The 12486-nt window shown below is 41.6% G+C and overlaps 1 protein-coding gene across 3 annotated transcripts in view; it reads left to right on the forward strand.

Annotated features, from left to right (window-relative positions):
- The first annotated feature begins 1538 nt into the window (after positions 1-1538).
- The window catches only part of igsf3 (immunoglobulin superfamily, member 3), an 80466-nt gene continuing 69518 nt past the window's right edge, over positions 1539-12486 (forward strand). The window contains exons 1-2 of one of the 3 annotated variants that reach the window (XM_020585836.1): positions 1539-2338; positions 2424-2584. In XM_020585836.1, coding sequence (XP_020441492.1) covers positions 2545-2584 — 40 coding nt within the window. In that variant the 5' untranslated portion in view covers positions 1539-2338; positions 2424-2544. Of the gene's footprint in view, positions 2585-12486 lie in introns of all 3 variants that reach the window. The other 2 variants (XM_020585837.1, XM_020585835.1) reach the window with 2 other exon arrangements.

Here is a 12486-nt window from a genome sequence, read left to right on the forward strand (position 1 = left end):
CCCCCCCTCCCCCCTCCCCCTCTAAGCAAACACTTTAGTGGATAGTTGCCAAAACTGGTGTGAGGGGTCAAAGGTAATTTCATCTTCATTGCTAACATGATGCTGAGTTCAAGCAACATTACGGCTGCCTTCTGGCTGCCTGCCTGTGCAAACTGTGCCATCTACTGGGCATGCAACAAGGAGTCTATGAAGAACTGAGCTAATTTTAGGTGCAGTAATATGTAGACCAGGTGTAATGCATATGACCTACCTAGCCTGCTCTGCTTGGCTATGTATTAATTCAGCAGTGATGGATCTTACTAGACCCTTAGAGAAGCTGAACCAGTAGCTCACATGCTTTATACCAGTGTCTAATCCCATTCTGACTTTATTTTTGTTGGCAGGAATGTCTGCTGAAGCTCTTGTATTCTCTATATAGACATTCTGTCTCTTTTTTCTGTTAATACATGACAGTTGTAGACAGAAGGTAGGGCAAACTGATTTCTCCCCATTAAACAGTTTGGTTAACGGCTATTCAGATGCGCGGTTACGGTTTATTAACGTAAACATCTCTTGGTGCCTCAGGGCCCAGACCTATTTCACCGGTTGTTCAGGAAGTCTTATCAGAACTGAAATCCATGAGCACAGTAAAAGGTAGAAAAATAATTTATAGTGCTTCCAAAAAATGGTATTCATGTTACATTCAGGTCTGGATCTTCACAATTCCCACTTGTGAAAGAGAATACCAGATGGGGCCACTGCAATTATGTTCTGTATGCACATGCTAAGGCCTGCTCATTTATTTATACATTACACAGGAGGAAGCTTGGAGTTTCACAAAGTTGGAGCTTTTTGGATTTTATGGCTTTCCTTTCCCAGATGCAACGCTCTTTTCACGACTTTATTATTTCTTTGTGCTATTTTCAGTTTCTCAGCAAACTCGCATTCACCCTGTCTATTTTGAGAACCTTGCAGACTCAAATCAATAAATCTGTATGTCATGGTGGTGATGTCTGCTTCAGCTACATATGATCGGAGTCAAGGAGGGATGAAGTGCACAGTTTCTGACCTCTGAGAGTTGAACTGTAATCTGTTGGGGGGTGGGAAATGCTTTGTTCTGATATTTCCTACAGTTCCCAAGCAGAGTGGCACCTCATTAAGATGATTGCCAGCAGTGTGTGTGTGGCAGAGTGAGGGGGAAACAGGAGCTGATATAAAATTTCTTTCTATGACACGCAGACTGCCTGGTAAATAATGCATTAGAATGTGACTTTGGTGATGAGCACACAACAAGTGAAGAGGATGAATGAAAAACTCCATTTTTAAAAAGGACTGCTTAATATGCAGAACCATGTGGTTTTGTGCCATAATGATTCATGTCAGCCTCACAAGGTGGTTAAACCTTAAAAAGCTGAGAAAACTGGTAGCTTTAGAGGCTTTATTATTCTCAGCTTCACCTATTCAAACCATCAACCTCCTGACCTAGAATTTTAATTCAAAAATGCAAATGTAGTCTTTGCCATAGTGGATGGTGTCCCACCCGGCCGGGGCGTGGTCTTTGTTAGGAGGTGGGGGCAGGCAATACGCTGTTAAGTTTTCAAAGTGCCCATTTAACAAACGTCCAAATAAGAAAAGTTGGTTCCCAAGCTGGAAACAGGGGAAGTCACATTGGAAGAGAAAAGGTGTAGGACTGCTCCTTTCTGGGACTAGATTACACTACGTGGAAGACTGATTCTAATTAAGCAGTGTTTTTTTTTTTAGCTTTTTGACACTTAAGCAGTCTTTTTGTAAAATTGTATGCGTATTATAGTGCCACATTGTGTATTGCTAAAACGATTAAGAAGACAATGTTTGGAGTTAAAAATACTCATTGATTAATCTGATTTATTGTGTCAGAGCACAAAGCACTGCCTGCTTCATCTGGAGCGCCCGCCCATTGGGCTTTCTGCGGAGTGATAGTGGGAGATTGATTGTAGTCTCTGGGATTTGCTGAGGAGAAAACCGGAGTCTGCTTGGACTGCGATTTGCTCTCCCATCAGTGAAGGGGAGAAAAATAGCAACGACTTATGCCAATCTGACTTTATACCACAGATACGATCCCCTGTCGGCTACACATCTAGAAACCCGTCTTTAGGTGGCCTATCCAAATACGTCTAAGTCACGCTGGACTTTGGTTTTTACCGAGGACGCTGCGAGAGTGAATCGCCTCCGCAGTCTCGGATGCGTAAACGGGGAGTGAGTGGGTTGGGTCGCCTTGGAGCCTGGCATACGCATATCGTCAGCGTTAAAAGCAGATAGGTGAGGGTGAAAGCTGGGGGAAGCGGTACCCGATGCTTTTAAGCAGAAGGACGCAGGAGAGGTGAGTGGGACACTTGCAAACCGCCGGAATCACCGGCTGTGGATTTGCCTCTCAAGATCAGCCTCCGGCTGCTTTTGTCTCCCAGGATTCGTGGACCTTCTTCTTTCTGATTCAGGACCAGTGGTTAACCACACTGTCAAAACCGACCAGACATCGCCTCCTCATCTACTAGGAATATTAGAAGTGAATCCGCGGGGCAACACACAATGGCCACCGGTGCGCTCGTTCTTGCTTGTGCGCTGCTTGGTAAGTCATCTGAAGAAGATGTCAGCCTACATTTCTGCTGTGAATTTTCTTCTTTTGTTTACATTAACTAGGTTAATCAGCGCCTAATGTTTCCCAGTCACCGCACACCTGTGTGAGAAACCTAGATGTTAACGGGTTACTTAGGAAAGCAACTCCTAGTCATCATGAGTCAGGGGGAAGTAGAGTAGACTACTTCTATAATCACTGCAATAATAACAGATGCCTGAGAACAGCTGTGTGCGCGCGTGTGCCAGCTGAACTAGGTTAATGTGATATTTGGTACTTTATTTACAGATTAACCCTATACAGTCTGACCTCCCGTGTTCACAGCCTGATATTTGAATACACAAATTAGTACGCACATCATAGATACACCTGGAAAACACGTCAGCAGCACCCCAGGGTATGAAGTCATCCAGTGGATGTGAAAACACCTAGTACCAGCTTTGTCATGCAGGAAAACAGCCCTTCTGGTGAAGCTACTGTGTTCAGTACCCACACATTGTTCGCTTCTCCTGTGGTTTATTTGCACAAGCAAGTTCAAGAATACACATCCAATGTTACCCAGGGACACAAACAAACATTCTTACTGGCATGATTGCTGACACATGCATACGCACAGTACATCCTGCTTGTGAACTGTCCCAAACAAACACCAGATGGTTTCTCTGTTCCTGCATGGGGAGGTCTGTCAGTGCTGCTGGCAGCACAGACGAGCAGGGGGGCGGGAGTGGGAGTGCAAGTCGGCCCATTGGAGGCCCCCACTTGGCCATCAGGATTACCAGTCTGTGCCTTGCTTCAGGACCCCTTTCAACGCTTCAGTCACTTTGGGTGCTGTAAAAGAGTTTTCCCAGTGAAAACGTGAGATGTGTTGTTAACTGTACAGTAGAGAAGAGCGAACACAGTCACAATACAGATCATATCTAGAGCGTAGGCTGGGTAACGGAGGGTTTTTGTATTGCATAATAATCATGAATCATGTGGTTAAATGGGAAGCAGTTTGAGGTGGCAAAGAATATTTCAGGTGCTCGGAACGAGGTTTTATGTGGTGCGTGCATGCATCATTGGCATAAATCATCAAAGGACTCAAGATATTTTCTAAAGCTATTTGATATGTTGCCAGCATTAGTGGTGATATGGAGCTGGCAATTCTGCAATATGAGATATAATGCAAACAAATTCTTCACATTTGACAGTTTGCAATTTAACAGAAAAACTTCTGATAGTCATTTGTATGTTATATTTATGCAAAAAATAGCAAAACTATCTGGCTCTAACATCTCAAACATAAATATAATAATAGTTTTGAGTCTTTTGTGAAAGTACACTCAGTATATTTGGGCTTGGACTGTTGGTTGGATGAAACAGGGTATTTGATTTGATGTCAGATCGGGTTTTAAGAACTTTTGATTGGTATTTTTTCTGTAGTATTACAAATTTAATGACAAAACAATTAACTGGTAACCCTGGCCATACTAAAATAATCATTAGATATAGCCATAAAATCAGTGTGTATGGTAACATTAAGTGGAAAACCTATCTCTAAAATGACCAGATTGGTTCTTAAAAGCAAGAAGCAATCAGATTTTTTTTCCATTAGACTAAAAAGTTGTCAGTTTAAAGTGTAATGCAACTTGATATATGCTGCATGCAGCATGACACGAAGCTGTAATCAGCACTTAGATCAACAGGTACACATTTAAAAAATATTTAAAACCATCATATCAGTGTCATATCGTCACACCAGTAATGCTGTGGTAGTGCTAATTTATTAATAAGAAACCACAACTGAATTTATATCGGTATTGACATATCAATGATTTATAACTCTTCTAGAGGCAAATATAAGTGCAGGCATCTGTGCTAAGTGAGAGGTGTTTGTCCGTCTTTTGTGTTTGCCTAGCTTTTATTTGGCTACACGTCAGCCAGCACATGTGTTTCCACGTGCATTTCTTTATAAAAAAAAAGAATGAAATTACGGCGGGTGACAGCTGTGTTATGGCAAGTAGTACATCAGGCATTGTTAAGCCCAGAGGTACCATTTACACAATTTCTTGTCAGGAAAATGTTATATTGGGGTTATTTATGCTGCTGAGTTTGTAGCCAGGTGTGAGTGTGCACGCTTATATGTAGCACGGAGGTATATGACACAAGGCGTATAAAAAGATTCGCCTGAAGGAATCAATGTTTATTAGGATTTACAAACAGGATGTCTTCTTCTTCTACAGAGAGTGAGAAGATGATGTGTTTGGTGTGGTGTAACATTGTGTGCTTTTCTTGGTTGTGTATCTGTTTGTGTAAGTGTGTGTGTTTGAAACAGGGAGCAAACTTAAAGTAGTGAATATGTCCCAGTTTATATAACTACATTGAAAAGTGTAATATGGATGAGCCTGGCTGGTTTAACTGTGAAATGCCTGAGCGGTTTCCATTTGCCCGGGCTGACAGCAGAGCAGCCTGCAGTCGACTAGGTTCTAATGAGCTGCCACTGGTCCTGTTTATCAGCTGGTCTCAGAGCAGCTTCTCATTGTACAGAGGAAAATCCCAGATACATATATATATATCTTTTGATTAGCTCTGCCAGCTCAGTAGGACAGATGCTGTTTTCACCCTTGTTGATGCAATATCTGAGCATTTTTTAAATGAACAAAACCTACATGAGAAGGTTGGTTGTGCAGATGGGAAGGAAGTGATACATTTTTCAAATGTTTTGGTTAAGTGTGGGCTGTGGCCTCTTATGTAAAAGGAACATGACATAACCTTTATACCTAGTGCATTTTCATGTCCTAATATTCAACAGAAGTCAGATGCTTAAGACCATGTAGCAGTGAATTTGGATGCTTTACTAATTTGCTATAAACGTAGCCCCAGCTTGTGACTCTCATGTATTGCATACATTCAAGTCACAGAGTAAATCTTCCGTGAGCTTTCGGAATTGAAACGTGCCAAACATTTTAACTCCGTACTGTGGTTTTATAACACTCACCCAAATTTTAAAGCTATTTCCCAAATCCTCAGACTCTTCTAACGATGTGGAATCAAAAATAATCCGGTCCAGTCCAGGGAAACTATACATTCAATCAGTTTCTCGGGTCATACAGTTCCTTTTAGGTTAAGCAAAGATGGTGACAGGACATGTCGTTGTCTATCTGGCTTTGTGTGAGAGCAGCTCGAATTCATGAATGTATTATTTAAACAATTTCAATAATTTCACTTAATTGTCAATAATAATAGGTTTCAATAATGCAATCATCGGGAGGAGGCCCCGAGGAAGACCCAGGACACGCTGGAGGGACTATGTCTCTCGGCTGGCCTGGGAACGCCTCGGCTCCCCCGGAGGAGCTGGAGGAAGTGTCTGGAGAGAGGGTGGTCTGGGCATCTTTGCTTAGACTGCTGCCCCCACGACCTGGTCCTGGATAAGCAGAGGAAAATGGATGGATGGATAATGCAATCATAGGCAACTTTCACAAAAAAAAGTGAGATGGTATCATGGGTATAAAAATATATTGGCAGACTCTAAACATGTCATGTCTGCATTCATTTTCTATTCTATATTGTATTATAGGCTGTAGTTAAACTGCATTTCGACACAACAACAATGCAGCCTCAGTGAAACTGGAATAAAAGATCATACACTGCAGACTTAATGGTTCTCTGTGATGGAATATACAAATCAAGACTCTGTGCAGAAATATATAAAAACCAGGGACTACCTGGAAAGTTAGAAAGATGCATTAGAAAAATGTTAACACTAAAATTGTATCAAGTATACATCCTCCTCCCTTTCCTTCCCCTTTGTGTGGTAGATGATTTCTTGCTTTTTAAAATCTTTTAGTGAGAAGGTGAAACACTGGCTTGTTATTCAGGCTCATTACGTTGTTATTGATAGAAAAGAGAACGGTTTTAAGTAACTTTAGTAATACAATCAAGCATTGATCGTATCGGCAGATAGAGTATTAAACTAGTCCTGCATAATTGGCCCAATTAAACATTATAAAAGTACTGAAGAGCTCACTTCCATTTTAGGAATAACTGCTTTTTTTTCCCCAAACTTTTGTACAGTGTAGTAAGGGCAGCACTTACCGTCACTTAATTATAGATTTGATTGTTCATCTGGTGCTGTGACAATTTTCCCAATGGCTTGAAAGTGGTTGAATCATCTCATTTTCTTTTTTCAACATGCTTATTAAAATGTGTGCGTACATTATTTGAAACAATATTATATTTATTAGTGAATGAAATCAGAAATCTACTACATGGAATTGACTAATCTAGACAGCTGCATAGGGCTTCACAAACAGCCGTCTAGTAATTTGGAAGAAATGTAGGATGCCTGCTTCTTTCATAAGGTCATGCATGAGGTTGAAGGGGGGCGTAAGTGGTGTTAAAAAAAGTTAGCTGCATGTGTCGTGATTGTTTACTGTATGTTGGCTGTTCTTTAATGGTCATGGTTATGTGGAGATCAAGTCGGAGGCATTTCAGACTTTTTCAGGAGTGCCATGCCACTCCCTCAGGCCTGCCCCAGCCTCTCCTCTGTCCCAGATAAGAGTGACAACTGGAAACCCCCACCCCGGAATGACAGGGAATTTAAGTTGTGTGTGTGTGTGTGTGTGTGTGTGTGTGTGTGTGTGTGTGTGTGTGGTCAGTGAAGCCATGCGTCATCTTGCTGTGCATCTGGAGTCAGCTGTTACCACACTGGGAATGCTTTCCATGTGTTTGTAAGCCTCAGCTGACACAAGAGAGAGTGCTGGCTAGACAGTAAAGCGAAATGCATTAAATCACTGTCTAGGTTTTTGTACAGCTGTTCTATATATTTTATTGATTACAGTAAAAGTAAGTTGGCTCTAAACTAATGTAAAATGACAGTTGAGCTTAAAACAACCACAAAGAGTTGCCAAATGCAAAACACAAATGGGGACGGGTAGAGCAGTATTCTAGTATTTGTCTTGTGGTACATTACAGAACTACAAGCCACAATTAAAGAGCTAGGTTTCATCTTTAGTTTGAGTAGGATTACAAAATCGGTATAGAAAGAATTATGTGGGCGATATAGTCCTATTAAAACAGAGGGATTAAGAAGTAATTGGACAGATACACATGAAGTCAAGGAAAATCTTCATTAATATTTTGTGGAAAATTCTTTGCAGTTAATGACTGCCTGGAGTCTTCAACTCTTGGATGTCACCGGGCACTTTGTGTCTCCCCTGGTGATGTTCTCTGCAGCCACATTCAGTTTTTGCTTGTTGTAAGTCTGGTCTTCAGCATATATGAGCATTCTCGACTTGTGCTGCAGTCAAAAGGGGTTTTTCCTTCATCATGAAAATGATCTTCAGGTTATCCAGATGACCTGCACACTCTTCATTTTCCTAGTTGTCCTGTGCACACATGCTCTTTTTTTTAAACCAACAGTTGGTTTTAGCAAACCAAAAATCTGGTAGACATTTGCTTTTTTAGCCTCATTATTATCCTCTTCAATTGCATGGTTAGCTTTGATCCACATGTGAGATTGTTTATGCATGAACTAACATTGGAACGACATACAGCTGCACAACAAACATTTAAAAGCCAAGTGTTCAATTATTTTTGAACCATTACAGTTTGGGCAGTGTGTTATAAGGGCTATAGCCTGTCTCACACACAGTTCTTTGTATATTCTTAGCACTTTAATGTAGCATTCATTATTTATTTCCAAATGAATGCGCTGAAGCTAAAAGCACATACAACAACAAATGTGTAACTGTCCAAATGCTTATGCTACAGAAAAGTTTAGTGTGTGCATGAGACCCAGGTTTTGTTACTCATTATTTTTGCATGTTGTCACCAGAGACTTCTCTGTGGTAGGGGAAATATGGAATTGTGCCGCTGTCTGATTCTGGTTTTGTTGGCTCTCCTCCTTGTTGTATTCTGTAGTTGCATGCAGGCTTGTTTACACCATAAGCATTAGACCCAGGTCTTTGTGTGAACCTATGACAAGACACCTTTTGTGCTATTGTTTTTTCAAATGATAGCATTGTTGACTCAACTGACAAAAAGGCAAACACTAGAAAAGCAGAAACAAGACTCAGCTTGGCTGTGGTCCACCTTCTGTGTGGTAAGTTTCCAGTGAAATTCATTAAATCTGGGATGCACAGCGAAAACACAGGCCATTCATAGTTCAGTGTTTTGCTCTTTGCTGAAGACCGAGATGTCTCATTAGTCATGGATCAATAGACCTGGATGTGTTTTGGTGCTTGTGGACAAGTCATACTGGTTACTAGTGTGTACTACCCACAGGGCAAGTAATTGCCCTGTAAAACAGACTTCACAGTCAGCTACAGAAACCCACACCCAAATACTACTGCAGTTTTACCACATACACCACCAGTTTCTGCTGCTGTCAGACTCCCCCCTCTCTCTGTCTTCTCAAAAGCCCCTTTTCTACCACCAGTTCAACTCGGCCAGACTCACCTGATTTTTGTTTCCACCAGTCAAATGTTGGGGATAGGACCTGGTGCTACTTTTGGTATCACCTCCATCGAGGTTCCAAGCAAGCAGAGACGATACCAAACGGTGACGTCTAAATGCTGCTGACTAGTGATCGGTCAGAGAAATTGCATCATCAACAGGCGAAACATCCTGTAACAAAGAAAGTGCCATTTTTAAAAGCAACGTTATTTAATGCTAACCGCTACTTTACTGTAGTAACTGTACTAACTAAAACCAGCCACATACCAAGAATCAAGAGCAGTATACCTTCGATGTCCTCCCCTGCCACTGTGTTGGCTGCTAACAGAGTCACAGTGTGATGCAGCGTCGCTATGACATCCAGCTACACTGAAAGGGAACAAAAACAACCTTTCTTCCAATGTTTTCAAAAAAGTTGAAGGAAAAGTCAGAAAACATTTCATTGCACTGACCAAATTTAATTGCCAGCTAAGCAATAAGTCAGAAACTAAAGTTGTGCATTATCACAACTAGTCTTCTCATGGAGTGTGTTGGTTTTTTTTTTTTTTTTTTTTAAATTATTCTCCCCCCCCGTCCCCGAACTGTAGTCTTTCTCTGGTCAACACATGGGGGGATGAGTGTGACTGATTGTGTGAAGTGAAACAAAGTTCTTGAGGGACACTTCCTGCCTGCCATAGAGACTCAGGAAAGTGGCTGTAGCTGGAGAAAGAGCAGAGGCAGCATCTGCTTTGTGTCTGATTATGACTGAACAACAGCACTTCTGGTTAACTGTCAGGGCGCTCCCGTATCACAACTCTTTGCCAAGAGCACATGGCTGTGCCTGCACATCTCTTCACACCTGAGATTGTATCTTGTGCTTTTTTTTTTATTTATAACAACCCAACAACAAGCCGTTGGCCATTCAGATTGTAAACCATTTGAGTGGTTTGGGCTTATTTGCATGGATCTCTGCCTCTCCTCACAGATGCACTTAAAAGCTACTCCAGCTGCCACCTCCTCTTCCAGTGAATAGCGCCTGACCTCCCTCCCCCACCCTTTTCTAAACAATGCTGTGCCCTACCCACCTCTTCAAAGAGCACTAATTAGAAATCACTCTCAAGTGATTCAAACTAGATATTTTCACCTTACTCACAGTGTCAAAGGAAAAAACTCCACTTAACAACCACATCTACCTTGGACTGTTTACGGTATTAGTGCCTTTCTTGACCAGTTAAAAGGAAAAACCCAGCCCCCTTCCCCTTGGGATTCTCTGCTCCTTCCCCCTCCACTCTTCTGTGTTGGGACTGACAATGACTATGACTGGCCGGGATTTCCATTCCCACACAGACACACAAAGAGACGCACCCACAGTGCTGTGAGCTGCTGTCCTTCAGTACAGCCACACTCCCATGCTGCTTACTTGATCCTCTACCCGAGCAGATCCCACACAGGAATACGCACCAGGCGCTGTAACTATGGCGACCGCTCCCCACCTGCGCACCGCTGATGCATATTCACTGGTGGTGTGCACATTCAAAGATGCATGTACACTGATGAATAAATGTCTTACACACATGTAAAGTTATTTTCCATTTAAAAAAGTCCACTTGCGTAATGATGAAGAGCACTTCGCTCACTTTGCCAAAATGTTCATCTAATGTGATTTCTTCTCCACTTTACACCCTAAAACTAAAGAGGTGTGTGTGTGTGTGTGTGTGTGTGCTTGTCTAATTGCTTATGCATAAATGCATGAATTTACAAGCGCATGTCTTTTACAGCCTGAAAGGCAAAATGACTGACAATGGCAGAAAAAAAGTCTGTTTGAAGTAGACAAATTAATAGTTAATTAGTTTCCTTTCCAATCTGCAGCTTCATGCACAAACGTGGAAACTGATAGCAAGCTGCCAGTCACACAAAAACTAACCACTGTACATAAAGTAGATACAGCTGCCAGGCTTAATTGTTCACAAGCACAAGATGCATAATGACCGAAGATAGCGGAGTAGTTTTATAGCCCTGCTTTCTTTTACAGCGTTCAGGTGATTCTGAAGCAACAGTTACTCATGATAAAATATAATGCTGTTTTTGTTTGTTAGTAGTTTTTTTGTTTGTTTTTTTGCCTTATCAGTATCTGTGTGAAAGTTTTGTTTGGGTGGGAGTCCACAGTCCTGACAGATGGGGGTGTATGTGTTTGGGGGAGGGATGGGGAATCAGTTTTAGACTGGGCTGGGGAGTTGAGGTTAGTGGGGTAGCAGGTGTCCATATAGTGTTAATGGATGTGCCGAGGGGAATAAATGAAGGCACTTAATGTGCTGGAGGTGTGTGTGTGTGTGTGTGTGTGTGTGTGTGTGTGTGTGTGTGCGTGGGCTGTCATGAAACGAAAGAACCAGTTTGACAACTTGTCTGTCTCCTGTTTTAATCTTTTATTTGTGTAAACGTCCTCGCCACCCCACCCCCACCAACATTTTAAATAGAAATGAACACGTGACACAGTTTTGTTCATCACATGGTGTAACCATCTGTTCCACCGTTGCTGTTTAACAGTGTAGATTTGACAGACTGCATTTACTCATTTTTATACAATTATTTTGACATCTTCCGTGGCGTGAACTGATATTGTCCAGAGGCTTTTGAGAAGCACAGTATATAGTTAAGTGACATTTTGAAAATTGCTCCTTTGTCATTTTAGTGATTGTATGACCTGATTGGACCTGGCTCAGCCTGTGACATATACAGTCCACTGAGCTGGACTCAAATGCCACTTTTTTTTATTGTGTCTGTTGTGACAGAGGTAAGAGAGACATTGCTTCCACCTGCAATTTTTAGGGTTGAATTATATTTCCACCCTCAAGATGTTGCTGTAATTGTGCCATATGTGACGATTTTGTAGTAACTGAGTTATAGTTCTGCACAAGTGCTCCCTGTTGACCGCTGCTGCTCTGCTGCAAAGCTATAGTAGCAGAGTCCTGTAATCATTCTCTAATATAAAGTTCCAAAGTAATCATGTTTACATTCCCTCAGCTTCATGTTGAGGGGCTGAGTGATAAAGCAACAAATGGCATGTGAGAAACAATGGTTTTGCAAGATGAGGAGGAGGAGGAGAATGATTTGTCTGGCATCACTAATGAGAATTTTGATGGAAAATGTTTGATCAAAATGCTATTTAAAAGGATCAAAGAAATCATTTTGTGTAGGTTATGTGTTTGAAATGATCACTTGAAGTGAAACCATAAAAGTCAACAGCTACTTTCCATCATGGTCCAGCTGGAAGGCGAAGCAGCTGAAGGTGTAGGAGGGACAGTGAAGAGGCAGCTGTTGAGTAGAAAAGGATAGATTATGATCTGCTCTCTGTTGTTGACACTAACAACAAGTACTATAGGCACCGGAAATGGAAAGGAGAAAATATGAATCAGCCCACAACATTTCTGCTATGCACAAATAGCCCCTATGTGTAGTGACCACAGATGCTTACTGTGCAGCGT

Source organism: Monopterus albus, unplaced genomic scaffold (assembly GCF_001952655.1).
Source record: "Monopterus albus unplaced genomic scaffold, M_albus_1.0 scaffold380.1, whole genome shotgun sequence".
Classification (NCBI taxonomy): Eukaryota; Metazoa; Chordata; class Actinopteri; order Synbranchiformes; family Synbranchidae; genus Monopterus; species Monopterus albus.